Below are 20,458 nucleotides of genomic sequence, written 5' to 3' on the forward strand. Positions count from 1 at the left end.
GATATTTACCTGCTAATTCCATAAAATTAACCAAAATTTTTAATTGAAAGTACCCTCAAGAAATACTTTAAAAGTTTTATACTTACATAAGTAATGTACTTTTAAAACACATGTATTTATTTTACTTTCCTCGTATAGTGTTTAACTCGGATGAAAAGCATAATTTCAGTCGAGGTACTTAGTTTGACGCTCTAACGCAGTTTCATCCCTTAGGTAACAATCTACCATTTTCTAACTACCCTATGTGCCCGGGATTTTAGTTTCGGCTTATACCCATTTTCACTGAGACCGCGGGCCAGGAGCATATTTCGTCAGCCGTCGCCTCCCGGCTGACACTTTGTTAGATGATAGTTTTGATGCTGTTTTAAATTTAAAAAAAACCGTCAGCCGGTTCTATCGCGGTGGAATGACCGTCAGCTGTAAAATGAACATGTAAAAAATATGTGCCTTACCACTTTATGTGCGGCAAAGTATGCGTAATGTGTACTTCGCTTAATCCGTTGATAGCTTTTCAGGCGACCAGCTGATGTTCTTACCACCGCGATATAACCGGCTAACGATTTTTTAAATTAACAATAGCATCTGAACTATCATTTGACAAAGTATCAAACGGGAGGCGATGACAATTTTTTTTTCGTTTACGTGTTTCGGTGGCTGCCATTCCTCAACCCACCAACGGAGCGGCAGCTGACGTCCACAAGGGTTCATCATACCTAGCCGTTAACCACTACACGAGTTTTCGGCCGGCAGAAATGTGTTCCTGGCTCGCGGTCTATAAATATTCATTGATACAACCAATCCTTAAACCTGGAAGCATATATAGTGCCTGGAAGTGGGTCAAATTTAACTTGCAAGATTTGTCCCGTACAAACATACCTACATAGTTACATAGGTACATTGCAAGTTAAAAATAAAAAACATGAATTTGTCATTATTCGTAGGTTCGACTGGTAAAACCTATGCTGGCGCCATCTGTGAAATACTCCGTCCGGCCAACCCCATTCCAATAATTTCCAATATACTTTTACTCAACAATTTTGTGTCTTCAAACTTTACGAACTGAACTGAAGGCTTTGATATGAATAAAAATAGAATTGTGGTGTCTAAAAATAGATATCAGTACTTTGTTATTTTGTGGCCATGTCGTTAAATATATTATATATTTTTCAAATTTATTTTCGTTTTAAGGTATTATATTGGAAAAGGGACCTGTCACAGTACCCAAGCTAATTAAAAAAAGCGGCTAAGTGCGAGTCGGACTCGCCCATGAAGGGTTCCGTACCATTTGTGACGTATTAAAAAAAACTACTCACTAGATCTAGTTCAAACCAATTTTCGGTGGAAGTTTGCATGGTAATGTATATTATTATGATATATATTTTTTTTATTTTATCATTCTGTTATTTTAGAAGTTACAGGGGGGGGGGGGGGGGGAGAGTGTCTCTGTCTCTCGCGCAAACTATTCAGTTTGGAAAAAAATTATATTAGAAACCTCAATATCATTTTTGAAGACCTATCCATAGATACCTCACACGTATATGGGTTTGATTTTTTTTTTTAACTTTATGACGTACTTATTTAAAAAAAACTACTTATGATGGAAAAAATAAATTTTGAGTTTCAGTTCTAAGTATGTGGAACCCCCAAAATTTATTGTTTTTTTTCTATTTTTGAGTGAAAATCTTAATGCGGTTCATAGAATACATCTACTTACCAAGTTTGAACAGTATAGTTCTTATAGTTTCGGAAAAAAGTGGCCGGACAGACAGACGGACATGACGAATCCATAAGGGTTCCGTTTTTTGCCATTTGGCTACGGAACCCTAACAAGTACGAGTCGGACTCGCGCGCAAAGGGTTCCGTACCATTATCTATAAAAAGGGCGAAAAAAAAAACACGTTTGTTGTATGGGAGCCCCCTTAAATATTTATTTTATTGGTTTTTTTAGTATTTATTGTTATACATCTTCTGTGAAAATTTCAACTGCCTATCACGGTTTATGAGATATATACAGCCTGGTGACAGACGGACGGACGAACAGCTAGTGGAGTATCACTAGTAGCCTTCTATATGCACATGTAAAAAGATTATTAATATTTATTATTTTGCTAACTTGTACAGACGTCTAAAAATATCGGTACAAAAAATGTGCCAAAAATTATTTACACTACCTAAATATAAGGGCAATAAAGTCGTGTATACATATTTTTGGCAATTTTTTCGTATCGATATTTTCGGACGTGACTTTTCTGTAAGTAAAGCCCGACCAGAAATATAAGATCATAGTCAAGACGGCGCTGTTATTCCTTTCAGTTTAGTATATGAAAAATGTAGTTCAAATGAAATTCCGCAAAATGGCACGCGCATATTACTGGTCAGACTTTATATTACTATTTGATGGTTAAAATCAAAAAAAGGTAAAAGTAAAGGGCCAGTTCAAATAAAACAAATAATTAATTTGAACGGAACATTTATTAGAAAAATCAGTCTTCAAAATACTGGAATGGATTAACCTAAGCAAAACTTAACCTAGCATCTAGCGTCGTCTCTTTTTCTGCGGCGACTTTTCCTCTTCTCCATTCTCCAAGTTCTCCAGCTTCTTCCCTTCTCCATCTTCTTCGTCATGGTGCTTCCTCCGTACCGGCCCAGTGTGGGTGATAGGGACCGCCCTTTCGCCTTTACTCTCCGACGCTCTAGGCGCTACCACTGTTAGGACTCCGTCTGATGATAGTCTGGACTCCACAGTGTCAGGATTGCAGTCCTCGGGCAGAGTATATCTTCGTTTGAACTGCCTGGAGATGTATCCATGTTCATCCTTCCTCTCTTCGTGTTTTCCTTCGATGACCACGCAGCCGTCCGCAGTTTTCACAGAAATCTCCTCAGGAGCGAAATGTTGGACGTCCATGTTGACTTGGAACTTGTCTTTGTCGGTTTTGATGGTGGATCCCACATCCCGAGCCGCCAAAGCCAAATTTCGCCAAGGACGAGAGTACCGACGCTGCAGGGATGGACGGTCGAAAATGTCCATTAGAAAATCGTCCGGCGATAAATCGAGGCCAAAAAGTTGATCCCGAAGACGACGGGGGCGTAATTCGTCGAGTAATAAGAGCGCCATTGCAGATTGATGACTTATTGAGTCGCTTGAGATTAGCTTGAATCGCTTGGTTCGCTTGCTTACAATCGAATGATGCCGATCGCTGTTGCCGTCATGTTTATATGGATAGGAAAATGCATTCGAGAAAATACAAGAATGTTCTTGGCACCTAGCGGGAAATAGCGGAACTATTGCGGACGTTCAGGAAAAGTCGAGACTCTATACCCTACTATAGTGACTACAAGCTGCAACTATCTGCCGGTAGATGGCGACTAAAATCAAACTTGTAAAAAAAATCATAGTATTTATTAGTAACTAACTTATTTCTTTTTATTGTCTAAATTACATTCATAACTTACTTGGATAGTCTTTTCTATTCAATTTATAAGGCTTTAGAACTGATAAACCAGATATACATCTTATTTACTTTTAACAAAGTTCTACTATTCGCCAATAGATGTCACTATAGAACACAATCCTATTTTATGTATGAAGCGAGACACGAGATATTTCGCGAATATTCCCACGGTATGTGGGTTGAGGGGTTGGGGACGTTTGTGCCGCACACAGCACAATGGTAGAAATATCTAGAAGGAGTTATTCTTAAAAAAAAAAAAACAATGTTTACGCACGTGTTCATGTTTAAATGTCACGTGTAGTGTGTAGCACAAGGTCTAAAAAACGTAAAAACAAATGACAACCGGCCGGCGCAATTACGGATTCATGTTTTAACAAAAGAATTGTATAAATTAAACAATTACCACATAAAAATGATGGATGGATATCTCCGTAATGCCCATTCGCTTACGGAATCTAAAATTAGGATAACATGAGGATAACCTAGTAAAAACGTGGACACAATTAGGTAGGTAATTAGATATATGTATACACATTCTACCAGTCAACCATAGGGCCATACGGAAACATGTTCCTAGTTGGTCACATTGATAAGAGCGTCCTTGGTTTTGTCCTGTTCGCACTTGACCGTTACATTGACCCCAGTTACTAGGCAAAGGTAATAAATAAGCAACATCCCGTAGTTTCCGAATGGCCATAGGTTGTACACAATAGAAATGAGTACTTATGTGTTCGCGTAATATGACTATGACACAGATAAACCTAGGTACAGTTAAAGAAAATAATGCAATGGGGTACATACTACTGTGTTACTCATAATTTTTAGGAAAATATATTATTTTATATTTTCCTGCTTTCTTTACGAATTTTGTACTAACCTACCTAGCTGAACATATGAATCTAACGGGACTGTCATTTTAGTAATACTTATCTGAGGTATAAAAACAAGGCCTATTTTTAAAATGGAGCATTAGCTAGAAATTTCCTGGATTCAGTCAGAACATACCTCCCTCATCTCCCTCATATTCCCTGTATATACTTATATAGGTACTTTCTAAAATTAAAACATAAAGGAGTGATTAATTATCAATATAATTCATGCCTTTTCTCTGGATTCTAGATATTGTTTACTGAAACATTTAAGTAAGTTTTATATTTAGGCTGTTTTGATTTTTTCAAAGTCATTCCCTGCTGAAAAAAAAAATTAAGTTTCGAAAATGCATTTAATCAATACAGTACATTTCAAAGAATGCACCAGAAATTACGAACCCGGATGCCACTAGCGCAGACTGCGGCGAGAAGTCAAACTACACGCCGGATATGGCTGGAATATTCGAGACCATTGTTTTGTTATGGCAAAATCACCACATTATGAATGGAACTTGATCTAGTCTTATCAAAAAAATCTTTATTTAATTATTTATGATTTATTTCAATAGTTTGTTGGTATATTTTCATTTACAAATTTAAAGATTTTAACATTTTTCCAGAAATATCTGGAACATTCTAGAATCTTTCTTAAGAATGCTAATGATTGCTATGTGCGCCATCTCTCGGCAAGTAGATGTACAGATGAAAGAAGCTGTGGTGCCGTCAACCTTTTTTTGTTGTTTCTTAAACAAAAATGGTTATTGACCGAGCGAAAGCGAAGATGTCCAATTTAGCTTCTTAGGCAAAAATTCTTTCGTATGTCCGGATGTTCTTCTCTAAAGGTTTCTTAAACGATTTTCGTGAAATTCTGTGAGCAGATTCGATAATTACGTTGATTTTTTGGTAGATTCAGATTTTGAAAATATTTCAAATTTGCGGAGCCATGGGGATTCGTGAGGTCGACAGCTCACAGAGCCACTATAGTTATTTGCCTATTCGTTATGAGTGCTATTTCTATGTGAGGCGATGTTTGTGTCCCGTGTATCGCCTCGGCGTAAAACTTCTAAACTGTTGACAAAAGAGAAATAAAGGTGTCCTAAAATTACTCAGCTTGTTTGCAGATTTGAGCTTCCTAAATAAAATAGTGCTAAATAAAAGAATGTATTTTATTCTACTGTAACATTTTATAATAATACGAACACTGCATGGCATATTGGTATGACTATGTTTTTGTAAAGTGAGAAAGATACATAAAAAAAACTCATTGTTATTTGATAAACAGTTAAATATTTTTCTCCTGTAGATTTAGCAAAATTATTAGGTATGAAGAAACGCTTTATAAATGCAGCAAATGTAAAAAAATTGTTTTCAAGCGTTACCTTAAAGCATTATTATTGTATTTTCAGAGTTTTAAACCTGTGTACTCTTGTATAATATTGGTCTAGAATTGTAACATATAATTATTACCATAATATATGTTTCTTATTCTGCTCTAATTCTTAAAAAAATCGAAAGCATGTATAAACATAAACTCATGATTAGTATGAGGAGAAACCGAGGGCAATTAAAAACGTATACCTATACTTTTATATTATATCTACACGGTGTAACACGAGGAACCCGAAAGATTTTAACAGTGTATTCCTGATCACACGTAAATAATAAATTGTCATATATTGTTTTCAGAGTTAATACCAATTAATAAAAACCATATCTTTGTGTTGTTACTTAGTGCAAAACGCCTTTTTTATGGCGATGATACCACTAGGTTATAAGAAAAAGAAAAGCATAAATTCATTTCAAGTAAGTTGTAAGACAACATTTTAGGTAAGTACAATAAAAAAAAAATCAAACTAAAAAGTTTTTTTGCCAAAATTTACATAAACTCATATATATTTTTTTCCTTCTTATAGCCGTAGAAATGCGTGGTTAAAATGTTTCGGGTTCCTCGTATGACATATACAAAAATGCAATAATCAACATCTTAAAACTAATCAGTCATCACCACGTGTACGATTGCATCATTTTTTATAAATGCGAACCAAAGGTTGCAAATCCCCAGCGAATTCTCTAGAATTTTCTACTCGTACACAGATGGCTCTTGCGAGCGCTGTCTATATAAGCCGGTTGACGTTTCCCGCGCCGTCATTGAATCAAATACAAGCGAGACTGAAACTGCGAATCAACGCGCGATCTAACACGTGTTCTATTATAAGTGAAAACCGGGCGAATTAACGTTATTCTGTATAGAAAAGTTTCCTGAGTATATATTTTGAAGAATCTCTGTGAAAACTACGAAAATGCCTGAAGATATGCAGACATCGGGGGAGGTGGAGACCTTCGCCTTCCAGGCGGAGATCGCCCAGCTCATGTCACTCATCATCAACACATTCTACTCGAACAAAGAAATCTTCCTTCGTGAGTTAATTTCAAATTCCTCCGACGCCTTGGACAAGATCCGTTATGAGTCGCTCACCGACCCGTCGAAGCTGGATAGCGGCAAGGAGCTGTACATCAAGATCGTGCCCAACAAGAGCGAGGGCACGCTCACCCTCATTGACACCGGTATCGGAATGACCAAGGCCGATTTGGTGAACAACTTGGGCACTATCGCGAAGTCGGGAACAAAGGCTTTCATGGAAGCGCTGCAAGCCGGCGCCGACATCAGCATGATCGGTCAGTTCGGCGTGGGTTTCTACTCGTGCTACCTCGTGGCCGACCGCGTCACCGTCCACTCCAAGCACAACGACGACGAGCAGTACGTCTGGGAGTCCGCTGCGGGAGGCTCCTTCACCGTCCGCCCCGACACGGGCGAGCCCCTAGGCCGCGGCACAAAGATCGTCCTCCACATCAAGGAAGACCTGTCGGAGTACTTGGAGGAGTCAAAGATCAAGGAGATCGTCAAGAAGCACTCGCAGTTCATTGGATACCCGATCAAACTCGTGGTTGAGAAAGAACGCGAGAAGGAGCTCTCCGACGACGAGGCCGAGGAGGAGAAGAAAGAGGAGACCGAGGACGACAAGCCCAAGATCGAGGACGTCGGGGAGGACGAGGAGGAAGACGGCAAGGACAAAAAGAAGAAAAAGAAGACCATCAAAGAAAAATACACAGAGGACGAGGAGCTCAACAAGACCAAGCCCATCTGGACCCGCAACGCTGACGACATCACCCAGGAGGAGTATGGTGACTTCTACAAATCGCTCACCAATGACTGGGAAGACCACCTCGCCGTCAAGCACTTCTCCGTGGAGGGCCAACTAGAGTTCCGCGCCCTCCTGTTCATCCCCCGCAGAGCCCCATTCGATCTGTTTGAGAACAAGAAGCGCAAGAACAACATCAAACTGTACGTCCGCCGAGTATTCATCATGGACAACTGCGAAGACCTCATCCCTGAGTACCTGAACTTCGTCAAGGGTGTGGTCGACAGTGAGGACTTGCCCCTGAACATCTCTCGTGAGATGCTCCAGCAAAACAAAATCCTTAAAGTAATTAGGAAAAACTTAGTTAAGAAATGCTTGGAGCTCTTCGAGGAGCTGGCGGAGGACAAGGAGAACTACAAGAAGTATTACGAACAGTTCAGCAAGAACCTGAAACTGGGTATCCATGAGGACACACAGAACCGCTCAAAGCTCGCTGACTTGCTGCGCTACCACACCTCTGCCTCTGGTGATGAGGCATGCTCCCTCAAGGAGTATGTCTCCCGCATGAAGGAAAACCAGAAACACATCTACTACATCACCGGTGAGAACCGCGACCAAGTTGCCAACTCATCCTTTGTAGAGCGAGTCAAGAAGCGCGGCTATGAAGTTGTCTACATGACTGAGCCCATCGATGAGTATGTAGTCCAACAGATGAGGGAGTATGACGGAAAGTCCCTAGTTTCCGTCACCAAGGAAGGCTTGGAGCTGCCTGAAGATGAGGAAGAGAAGAAGAAACGTGAGGAGGACAAAGTCAAGTTCGAAGGCCTCTGCAAGGTCATGAAGAACATCCTGGACAACAAAGTTGAAAAGGTTGTTGTCTCTAACAGGCTGGTAGAGTCCCCATGCTGTATTGTCACTGCTCAGTATGGCTGGTCGGCCAACATGGAACGCATCATGAAGGCCCAAGCTCTCCGCGACACTTCCACCATGGGCTACATGGCTGCTAAGAAGCATTTAGAAATCAACCCTGACCATTCCATTGTTGAGACGCTTAGACAGAAGGCTGATGCTGACAAGAATGACAAAGCTGTGAAGGACTTGGTCATCCTGCTGTACGAGACTGCTCTGCTGTCATCTGGCTTCGCTCTGGATGAGCCTCAGGTGCACGCCTCCCGCATCTACAGAATGATCAAGCTTGGTCTTGGCATTGATGAGGACGAGCCTATCCAAGTTGAAGAGGCCAGTGCTGGAGACGTTCCCCCGCTGGAAGGAGATGCTGATGATGCGTCCCGCATGGAGGAGGTCGATTAAACCACCCGCCTATTTTAGTTCTTGGTTTAATTGATTTGTGCACTGGTGTACAACCAAAGACTGATTTAGTTCAAACAATTCCAAACCATTAATAATGGTAACAACTTTTTTGTTTTCACTGTTTTAAGTGCTCAGTTGTCTTCGAATAAAACAAATTTTATAATTATTTTTGTCTTTTTATTCAAATAAATACCTTGTCTATGTAACCCAATAATAGCTAATATTCTCGACTCTAGACTACAGAAATAGTTATTCAAAATAATTATTGCACTGTATTGTGCGTAGCTATTTTCGGATTACACTAATTGTTAGCAAAGAGAATTGATTGTAATCAATGCATCTTTGTTGACTACTGCCAAAGAGATACATTGATTAGATATTTCGGGCTTCGAATTTGGCAGGTAAACGAGATGGCGCTGTACAGCTCCATACATTTTTGCAGTAACTTACGAATGTCAAAAGTTGACGTTTGACAGTTCAGTGACCGCGAAACATGGCGCAGTACAGCGCCAGCTGTTTTGGATGTCAAAATAGGAAATTCTCTTAATTGTGGGACCGTGCGAAGTGCATGGTGGGGGTAAGTAAATAATAAAAAATATTATAGGACATTATTACACAAATTGACTTAAGTCCCACAGTAAGCTCAATAAGGCTTGTGTTGAGGGTACTTGGACAACGATATATATAATATATAAATATTTATAAATACTTAGAAAACACCCATTACTCGGGAACAAACATCCATGCTCATCACACGAATAAATGCCCTTACCAGGATTTGAACCCGGGACCATCAGCTTCGTAGGCAGGGTCACTACCCACTAGGCCAAACCCGGTCACCGAGTAAGTAAAGCGATCCCAGCGCATAAGGTGGTAAAAATTAGAAAACTGCGGATAGCGTCTTAAACATTTCGTACAAGCTATATGGCTCGAAATGAAACATTGATTTACGATTTCTCCTGAAATATTCATTTAAATTGGATGGTGTAAGGGACCATACGTCTCTGCCCTACCAGATACTATGAACAAACACAATCAAATTTTAGTCATTTAATTGTAAGTGTTGTAACGCTATCCACCACTGGCTTAGTCTAGGTAATCTAGAGAATTTGCTCATATAAAGAAGTTTAGTCATACAACATAACTCATACAGGAAGCTGACTCACGAGATAACAAAGCTGTTTCAGTGTGCCAAATCATTACGCCTTACTTACACGAAACGATAGCTGAATTACTGAACTGATTTTAATGAATGCACCCACAAGGCTTGATTTTCTAGTCGAAGCAAATAAATGAATGTTTATTTCTTTGTCACAATACATCTACAAAATTAAATTTTCTAAAACAGCAATAGAATAGTTCTTTCATCAAATTTATGTGACCCACATTCAGGCAGATCAATAGCGTAGCATCGAAGCTTCTAGAAAACTAGACTATGCTGCAATTGCATCTATCTTTGGCACTTAAATTACAGTTAGTTCAGCAACAGTCAAAGCAAACATTTCGTTCAAAAGTTTTGCTCATTGAATAGTGTCAGGCGCTAATGTGCACTTGAAATACGTTGCGCGTTATTTCTTAATGAATTTACTTATTTCAGGAAAAATACTCGACTAAAATATAATGCGCCGTGAACCATTTTACATTCGTGTGTATTTCAAATATCTGAGTAATTGACCTAGAGAATTCTTGGCAGACGAAGACAGTTCATTGCACCGTAGTTCGGTGGTTTGGTGTTTAATGTTTTACCAAGATGTAGGTAAATAGGTAATATTAAAATGATCAGTTGCCCGTACATCTCGCTCGCGCCAATACATGTACGGACAAGTACGAGCAAAATGCACGCGTGGTTTTAGAGCCGCCTATAGTTCTCTCGTTCTCGAGAATGTTCTCCGTTTATTATAGGGAATGTTCTTGCAAGAGAACATTCCCCATACAAAACTGAGAACGTTCTCGAGAACGGCACAACTATAGCCGCCATACACGGACTGCTCGAGCAGTTACCCAGTGATCAACATACACGGACCGCTCTTGCAGTCAGAGTAAAACGAGAACGAGAGCTCGATCAGAGGACGACCGCTCCGAAACCGTCTTTCTATACAAACGTAGTCCCCATTTTCCTCTCTGGATATTAATATTATTGAAAATATTTTTACACAATTTGATGTGTTGACCGTTTGATTTTTATAGATTTTCTCAAAATTAAAAAAATTGTATGAAACATATTTTTCGCTTTTAACTTTAATAGTCATTAAAAAAAGCGGCCAAGTGCGAGTCGGACTTGCCCATGAAGGGTTCCGTACCATTTATGAAGTATTAAAAAAAATACTAACATACATTAAGGCCAGGCCTATCCCGAACATCGGAAACCTAAATCATTTCATCATTAAGTAATTATTTAGATTTTCGATGGAATTGAATATACATCTGCCCGAATATGGAAGAGCCAAAAGAGGGAGGTAACGAAATTTAATAGATCATTGCGACCAGATTCCTAGTTTTGGTCTTAGGGTTTTGGCTGGTCGTGTTCCATTCCTGAGCAACCTACCTATTCCGGATCTGCTTAACACAGCCGTGTTAAATGTGTTGGGAGAAAATATGGTCAAATAATTCAATGACTTCTCTAATGTGTAGTGGGGCAGAGTATGTCGTATCGTATGTTGGTTCGTTGACAAATAAATACATAAATATTATAGGACATTATTACACAAATTGACTAAGTTCCACAGTAAGCTCAATAAGGCTTGTGTTGAGGGTACTTAGGCAACGATATATATAATATATAAATATTTATAAATACTTAAATACATAGAAAACACCCATGACGCAGGAACAAATATCCATGCTCATCACACAAATAAATGCCCTTACCAGGATTTGAACCCGGGACCATCAGCTTCGTAGGCAGGGTCACTACCCACTAGGCTAAACCGGTCGGCAAGCATTACCCATTGAGCAGGCGTGGGGCAGAGTTTATTTTGTATGTTGGCTCGTTGGAATTATTACCTGTTGAGCGAACACAGCAACAAAACAGTGTTGTCGTGGGAACGGCGCTTGCGCAGAAGGGGAAGGGGGAAGAGGGGGCATTCATGCTCAAACGGCCGTCACCTATTCATCCCACTATCATTATTTGCATCTATAATACAACTATTGCAGTTGTCCGTGAGTTAGTAACTTGTAATTTGAGCGTATACAATACTTAGGTACTAGACTTTGCCTGCGACATTTTGCCTTGTAACCCCGGGCCGCAAGGTGAATTTTCATTATGTAAATATCTACCAGGATTACCTGACGGGCCACCTAAGAAGCCAGTCGGGCCGCAGGTTGAGTACCTACTGAATTTGTGGATGAAATAAAATAAAATAAAATTGAAAGGTATTTAAACATTGGAATTTCATTTCGGCTGTGAGTTGTGTCGTCAGTATATTATAGATCGTGTCATTCACGAAGACACGTGCCTTGAATTGTAATATCATGTTATTATAGGTTAGATTTGACAAATCCGCGCGTCATCGTGTGTGACACGAACTATACTCGTAGAGTAAGTATTAGAGCGTTATCACCATAGATTTATAACTAGCCTAGATGCCTAGTCTGTACATCCCTAGTGAAGCCATTTCGAGTACGACATTATGTCGCCCTCGTGTCATCGTATCCGAACGGCCCTCGCAGTACTCAAGGTCGAGTTGGTTTGTGTACACCTCCCGGTTATAAATTAAAAAATACAAGAAAGATGGTTGTTTGTGCGGTGAATTGGTGTCACAACACATCAGTGAATAAAAACAAACCGCCTGATATAACATTTCACGCGTAAGTATCCAGTTTAATGTGATATTTTTACGTAATTGTAAATACAAAAATCCAAATTTTCGTCAGCCGCCATTACTTATAAATGTTGCCAGGTGATATGAATCTTTTTTCCTCCAAATGAGGCATGACGATTACATTGATAAAATGAATATGCTTACTTTAAGTTCCTTGTATGACTAGAAAATATTCTTTTTTAGTTTTTCATTCTTTTATTTCAAATAATGTTTTGTCTTTTATAAAATTACAGTTTAAATTCATATTTTTATTTTGTGTGATATTCGTTTTAGATTTCCGACTGATCCGCTTCTGTCTGCGAGATGGACGGAAAAAATTAGATTAAATAGGAACGATGCAATATGGAAACCGACTAAACATAGTCGAATATGCTCTCGCCATTTTGATGAGCAAGTAAAGTAAATTTTATTTGTGGAACACAGGTGTTACAGTTAAGGTCTGTAAAAACGAAACGCAACTGTCACTGTCGCACTTATATGGAAGACTGATAGAGAGACACAAAGCGTTTCGTTGTTCGAAGCAATAGCGATTGCCACCTTGGCTAGGCCTGCAGGTACAATTACTAGTACTGACGATAAATAGTTATTTGTTTTACAAGTGGAAAAGTTGTTGTTTAACCGCTCGTGCTAATATCGCTACTCGAGCTAAATAAAGATCCAAAATGTCGAAAAATGGAATCTTGAGCGTTGCGAGGGTTTCAAGTTACGAGAGTTAAACAAATTTTGCCACAAGTGAAACACAAAACTTTTCACCACACCAACCCGAAGAAAATATTAGTCAAATTAATGTTAATTGTTAGGATATCTTAAGAAAACATGAGTGAAATAGTGATAAAGACGGATTACATACGTAAGTTGTATTAGTCAAATAAAATCAAACCAAATCAAATCCAAATGATCGTCATTAAATATTTATCATTTAAAATCATTATTCCAAAGTCAATTCTACCAGCTATTATCTGTGCACATTTGTAAAATAAAAAAATAAACGTTTTTTTATTTAAACATTATTTCACAAAGTACAGAAATGCAAAGTCCTTAAAAGAAACCTTGAAAGCTTTTGCTACAAATTTAATATCTACATACACACTCCCAAATGATTGATAGCCCATCCCGAAGGATGTGGTTAAAAATGTTAAAATCCATCTACTTTAAGGGGAATAAATGAACTCTGGCAACCCATTTTTGTATATATGTGTGTGTCGCTGAGCGTAAGACACGAGCGTCGCACGCACACATCGATCGAGTTTCGGCTTCACTTTTGGCAGATTAGCCTTATGAGGACAAACTGTCTATGTGTGATAGGTCAGTGGTTATCACATTGTCCGACCCGATATCGAACCTATTGAATACCTAGTGGTGGATTGTAAAAGAAAACTTTGTAGCCACAGTAAATTTACTGCCATCTTTCGACACATGATTAAAGCTTCTAGAACGACATTTGTCTTGGATCTTTATTCTTTCACTGATATGTGTTTTTGTTAAATATCAAAAAATGCGAGTCGGACTCGCCCATGAAGGGTTCCGTACCATTTATGACGTATTGAAATGAAATGAAATGAAAATCATTTATTTCGAGCTAAAAACTCATATAGTGTTAGTACATACAACAATTATTATTTATCTACCTATATATCTAAGTTAGTACAATATAAACAAAACAATAAATACCTAAAACTACTTAACATAATCTATTTCGATGATGCGTTGGTCCGTTGGGTTCATGCAGTATTAAAAAATACTACTTACTAGATCTCGTTCAAACCAATTTTCGGTGGAAGTTTGCATGGTAATGTATATCATATATTTTTTTTAGATTTTTCATTCTGTTATTTTAGAAGTTACAGGGGGGGGGGCACACAATTTTTTTCACTTTGGAAGTGTCTCTCGCGCAAACTATTCAGTTTAGAAAAAAATGATGTTAGGAACCTAAATATCATTTTTGAAGACCTATCCATAGATACCCCACGCGTATGGGTTTGATGAAAAAAGATTTTTTTAATTTCAGTTCTAAGTATGGGGAACCCCCAAAAAATTTTGTTTTTTTTTCTATTTTTGTGTAAAAATCTTAATGCGGTTCATAGAATACATCTACTTACCAAGTTTGAACAGTATAGCTCTTATAGTTTCGGAAAAAAGTGGCTGTGACATAATCGGGCAGACAGACGGACATGACGAATCTATAAGGGTTCCGTTTTTTGCCATTTGGCTACGGAACCCTAAAAAGGGCGCCATCTAATAGATCAAAGGCCAAAGGTATGGCGGCACCGTTTAGAGCGATGGCGCCACAACCTTTAGCAAATGCCCGGTAAGATGGCGCCACTTTTTAACACATATCAGTGAAAAAATAAGGATCAAAGTCAAATGGCGTTCTAAATCATGTGTCGAAACGTGGCAGTAAATTTACTGTGGCTACAAAGTTTTCTTTGACAATCCACCTCTATTTCAAATTCCCTTTGCCTATATGCCATGGGACACCCTCTAACAGCTGCTTTTCCCCAAGGGTCGCCCGATATCGGATCGGGCAATGTGATAACACTATAAGTTAGAGAAGATAAAACGCGATATTATTCACTCAAGGTCATGAAGATGAGTCACGTTGTATAGTTTGTATAACACCCACATAGAGTGAGCACCGGAGTGCGACTGGATTTGGTGGCTGGAATTCTTTAGAGATGTATAAGTCTCTACTGGTATATGTATAAGTCTCTCTCTCTTCTCATAGATTCTACCGGTGACCAGAGAGCTGTCAGCTTTCTCTCGCAGCGCATAAGTATTGCCATTCAGCGAGGGAATGCTGCCAGCATGTTTGGCACAATGCCGCGGGGGCCTTATTTAGATATATTTTAATTTAGATTAGTTATTAATTTTAATATAAGTAGCTATTTTATTTGATTGTATGTACCATTAATTTTACTTGTTCCTTAAATAAACTAATTTAGTCTCTAAGTGTCAGAGATAAAAAAAAAACATTAAATTATCCTTAGAGATGTAGAGGGTCTCCAAGACTTGAATTCTTATATAAATAATTAAGAGACAAGAAATTAAATCAGACAGGAACCGAATGAAGTGTCTCACATTAATGCCACTCAAAAGTAAAGTTACATACTTATAACATAACATGTAGCCCGTGTTAACTCAAACAGACCGGTCTCCACAAACAGCACCCGTTCACGAGTATGACGCGTATCTCAGCCATCGCCTCCCTCAACCAACCTTCATTCGGGATGCATGCGGCGCGTTCGCTGCGCTCAGCATGCGCGGTAGCACCCGCACTCTCGCCGACACGGATGTAAAAACTAGTAAAAACAACCGGAATACATTAGACACCATTTCACTCGGTATGTTCGCCCATGGTTCGCCCTAGAACTATTGGTAGATAGCGAGTGACAAAAAAAATCGGGTTGCACTCCGGGAGTGCTGGCAGAAGTGAAAACTTGAATATTAACGTTGTGCATTTTTAGGATTCCGTAGTCAACTAATAGGAACCCTTATAGTTTCGCCATGCCCGTCTGTCTGTCTGTCTGTCTGTCTGTCTGTCCGAGGCTTTGCTCCGTGGTCCTTAGTGCTAGAAAGCTGAAATTCGGCATGGATATATAAATCAATAACACCGAAAAAGTCGTACAATAAAATCTAAAAATTTTTTTTTTTAGGGTGCCTCCCCTACACGTAAAGTGGGGGGTGATGTTTTTTTTTGTTTCAACGCTGCAGTGTGGGGTATCGTTGGAAAGATCTTTCAAATAATAACTACTAGGGGTCTTCAAGAAACATTTTTTGATAAAGTGAATATATTCGGAGATAATCGCTCCGAAAGAAAAAAAAAATGTGTCCCCCCCCCTCTAACTTTTAAACCATAGGTCTAAAAAATATGAAAAAAATCGTAGAAGTAGAACTTAAGAGAGACATTAAATGAAAACTATAGCGGACATGATCAGTTTAGCTGTTTTTGAGTTATCGCAAAAAGTTTTCCCTTCATAGTAAAAGACTTACTTTAATTAGGTACTTATTATGCAAATTTGCCTATTTGTTTAACTCGGGTGAAAGGTACCGTTTCATACCTTGGTTAACAATTTACTATACTTTAAGCTCCAGTTTAGCTTAGTGTGACGGAAGAGCAACTACGGAACCCTACACTGAGCGTGGCCCGACATGCTCTTGGCCGGTTTTAATTTAAGTATATGCGTTAACAACTAATATGTTTGAAGTCGGTGCCAAGCCAAATAGTAACAATACCGGTCAAAAATAATCAGCTTTATGTCTATAAATCACATTACAATTGTAGTAATAGGTATTATAAACGTGGTATAAATTATATCTGTCTCTTTGTTACCTTTTCACGGCTAAGTATCTGAATCGATTTAGGTGAAATTTGGCATGAAGGTAAAAAGTTTCGCCCTGAAGACGGTCCTTGAATTGTTTTATAATTTGAAATGAAGTTCTCTGGATAAGGGTCTGGAAATAACTCAGTCTCAATTCCACACTTGCGTGCTATGGATAGTTCGAAAATAGCTCTTTAAAAATTGCGACGGCAAATAAACGATTATACTGTATTATACTAATATACAGACAAACATGGTACGGACTGCGCAAAAAGGTTCGACCGTGTGTTCTTAGGTAAGTAAGTAAGTAAGTAAATATTCTTTATTGCACCAACAATTATACAGTTTACATACTTGTAAAACTACAAATGAATTTTAATGGAAAATAGAACCAGGTAACAACAGGCGGTCTTATCGCTAAAAAGCGATCTCTTCCAGACAACCTTTAGGTAGCGGTAGGTACCTACCTACAGAAAGTATGTTCATTGCTGTCGTTGTAATAGGCAATCCGACGTATTGTACATACTTATATAGTCGCATCTTTATCGAATAGCACCAAAATCATGGTATGCTTCTAAATTTGGCTTGGCACCGACTTCAAACATATTAGTTGGTAACGCATATACTGAAAAAAGGATAATATTTTATCCTTTTTGAAGTCGGTTTACTTTTTTTTGGAAAAAGTTGTTATTATTTGCCTGCTTATTACTTTTATTAGTATTACTAGTTATTACATTCTATTGCTATAACGTGACGTGACATGATAGTTAGCTTCAGTAAAGGACAATAATAACTGGCTATCTACTCGCCGATGGTATTTGTACATACCTACTATTTGCAAACTTGTACTTACAAGTACTACTAATGTCTTACATGTTATATTAATGTACTTACATTGGGACATCCTGAAAGTTTTTGGAATGGACTACTTGGAGATGCAATAAAAAAGAGCATTTGCTAAGATAACTTTATTTTTAGAGGTGCATAAGAAAACCGTCATCTCGATGGATAAGTTTTTATTTAAAACTAGCTGACCCGGTGAGCTTCGCATCACCTACCTATTATTAATATATACCGGGTGTTTCCTGTAACACGAGAATATAATTAAACCATATATTGTACTCCTAAAACGATATAACTTTAGATTAACAATTTTTAAAAATTATTAAATCTTTAGATTTTATGTTTTTCATACAAATTTAATATTATTTTCAATGTACGCTGACATCAGTGTGTTTGACGTTGCTTGTCAAGCTTTAAACGTAACAAAATTCGCAATACATTGCGTCTTAGAATTAACTTTAATGTGTAGTAAAAATTAAAACATAAGTTATTTTCAAAAGTTGCTGAACAAATGTTGGTGAGTTGAGGACTACAGCCTACAGTTTAATTTATTGCTCCTGTTACAGGAAACGCCCGGCATAATGTATAGTCATTGTCGTCTTTTAGCACGTCACCCTACGTAGGTACAATTGTCATTGTGGACGGCCAATGAAAGAAAGCCAGAGCTGAGAGTCCTACGGGGTCCCCTTGGGGTCCACTACTCCACTAAGACCGACGAAGACACACCGGAGACGGAGATCCTGACCGACTCTCGGGAGAACTCGGGTCCGTGGCGTCGTCGTTACTCCTCAACAGCTCGCCACAAGCTGCCCTGCGGGCTTATTATTAAGCTTGATTATTGTCTGCAATAAATGATTTATTTTATTTATTTGTGGAAAATTAGTCAAACGACAAAATCTATATTTATTATTAAGTATGAACTAATACCGATTGGATCCATTGTTGTCTTAAATAAATAATCGAAAATCAGCAGTTTTTGATATTCTAAAAACTTTTAGTGCTATTTTCTTGCGTGTTGCGTAGAACAATGATTTCCGATACGTTATTTGTTATTACTCTATCATTGTTACGATAGCATGCCTCGATAATGATAGTTAGCGTCGATCGAGGACAATGATAACTGCCTATATACAGTATCTAGTCGCTAAACGGTTTGTAAGCGACTGGATATTATATATGCTATAAGTACTTAAAAGAATGGAGAAAAAGTTGGAGGTTTTGGTTACGGTGAAAAAAAGGAAAATATCTTATTTTGGACATATATACAAAAATGGTTTGGGCATGTGCAGCGTAGACATGATGACCATATTGTTAAAAAGTGCCTTTCCATGACTACATAAAAGAGAGGGAAGGGCAGGCCACATGCCACCTGGATGACTAACGGCCAGAAGGACATGAAAGAATGTGGCCTGTCTGTCGATGATGCAAAACAGCGGAATAGATGGCGCCTCAAAATCAAGAAAGCCGACCCCGCGTAACGGGATAAGGCGAGGACCAAGAAGAAGGACATATATACAGAAATGACAAATATAATATACTACAACTAATATTGGAAGGAAAAATTGATGGCAAGAGGGGAAGGGGAAGAAGGAGGTTCATCTGGCTTGACAACATTAAGAAATGGACGAACGTGAATAACGCAGCCATACTGGCAAGAATGGCCAAGAGCAGAAGAGAGATGGCAAAGGTGGTCGCCGACGTCCGTTAGGGCATGGCAAATAAAGAAGAATATAAGTATAATGTATGAGTAGTTTTTCCACACAAAATACGAAGCTCCTTACCCTCAATACTTTTTAGGGTTCCGTACCTCGAAAGGAAAAAACGGAACCCTTATAGGATCACTTTGTTGTCCGTCCGTCCGTCCGTCTATCTATCTGTTAAGACCCTTTTTCTCAGGAACGCGTGGAGGTATCAAGCTGCAATTTATATCAAATACTCAGGGTCTACTGTCCCTTGAAGCTGTGAAAAAATCAAATTTCTAAGCCAACGCAATCAAAAGATACAGCCGTTTATGCCGCAAATTTTCGCAAATTTTTGACACTCGCAAGTAGTTTAGTGCATTTTGTACGAAGCAACGTCTTATAGCACAGATAAATGAAAACTTGCGAAAACCGTATTTTTTTACTAATATATACCTACAGGTTTGTACGGAACCCTCGGTGCGCAAGTCCGACTCGCACTTGGCCGGTTTTCAAAGGTTGACTGGAAGAGATCCCTTATAGGGCTAAGTTCTCCTTTGTACTTTGCAAACAATCTGTTTTATTGTATCTTAGTCTGTCTTATGTACAATAAAGTGTTTACATACATACATACCCTTCTAACTTCAGACAAAATCCTTGCAAAAAGGGCTCCATTAAATCGCATGCATGTTCGATACATTCTGACTAAAGTAAAAGTAAGTAGGTAAAGTAAAAAAAATATTGCCAAAACTAGAATTCTTACCTTCTTTAAACGTTACAAATTATTAGAAAGAGAAAAAAGCGGCCAAGTGCGAGTCGGACTCGCCCATGAAGGGTTCCGTACCATTTATGACGTATTAAAAAAACTACTTACTAGATCTCGTTCAAACCAATTTTCGGTGGAAGTTTGCATGGTAATGTACATCATATATTTTTTTTAGTTTTATCATTCTGTTATTTTAGAAGTTAAAGTGGGGGGGGGGGGGGGGGCACACAAATTTTACAACTTTGGAAGTGTCTTTCG

At 38.5% G+C, this 20,458-nt stretch overlaps 2 protein-coding genes across 2 annotated transcripts; one reads left to right on the forward strand and one right to left on the reverse strand.

The window, feature by feature from the left end:
- Nucleotides 1-2,453: 2,453 nt before the first annotated feature.
- LOC133530685 (protein lethal(2)essential for life-like) lies at nucleotides 2,454-3,315 on the reverse strand. The gene has a single exon (XM_061868703.1). It carries the CDS (start codon nucleotides 3,113-3,115, stop codon nucleotides 2,537-2,539), a length of 579 nt encoding a protein of 192 aa, XP_061724687.1. The 5' UTR covers nucleotides 3,116-3,315; the 3' UTR covers nucleotides 2,454-2,536.
- Nucleotides 3,316-6,459: 3,144 nt separating this feature from the next.
- LOC133530681 (heat shock protein 83) lies at nucleotides 6,460-8,938 on the forward strand. The gene has a single exon (XM_061868700.1). It carries the CDS (start codon nucleotides 6,622-6,624, stop codon nucleotides 8,770-8,772), a length of 2,151 nt encoding a protein of 716 aa, XP_061724684.1. The 5' UTR covers nucleotides 6,460-6,621; the 3' UTR covers nucleotides 8,773-8,938.
- Nucleotides 8,939-20,458: the final 11,520 nt, after the last annotated feature.

Source organism: Cydia pomonella, chromosome 23 (genome assembly GCF_033807575.1).
Source record: "Cydia pomonella isolate Wapato2018A chromosome 23, ilCydPomo1, whole genome shotgun sequence".
NCBI lineage: Eukaryota > Metazoa > Arthropoda > Insecta > Lepidoptera > Tortricidae > Cydia > Cydia pomonella.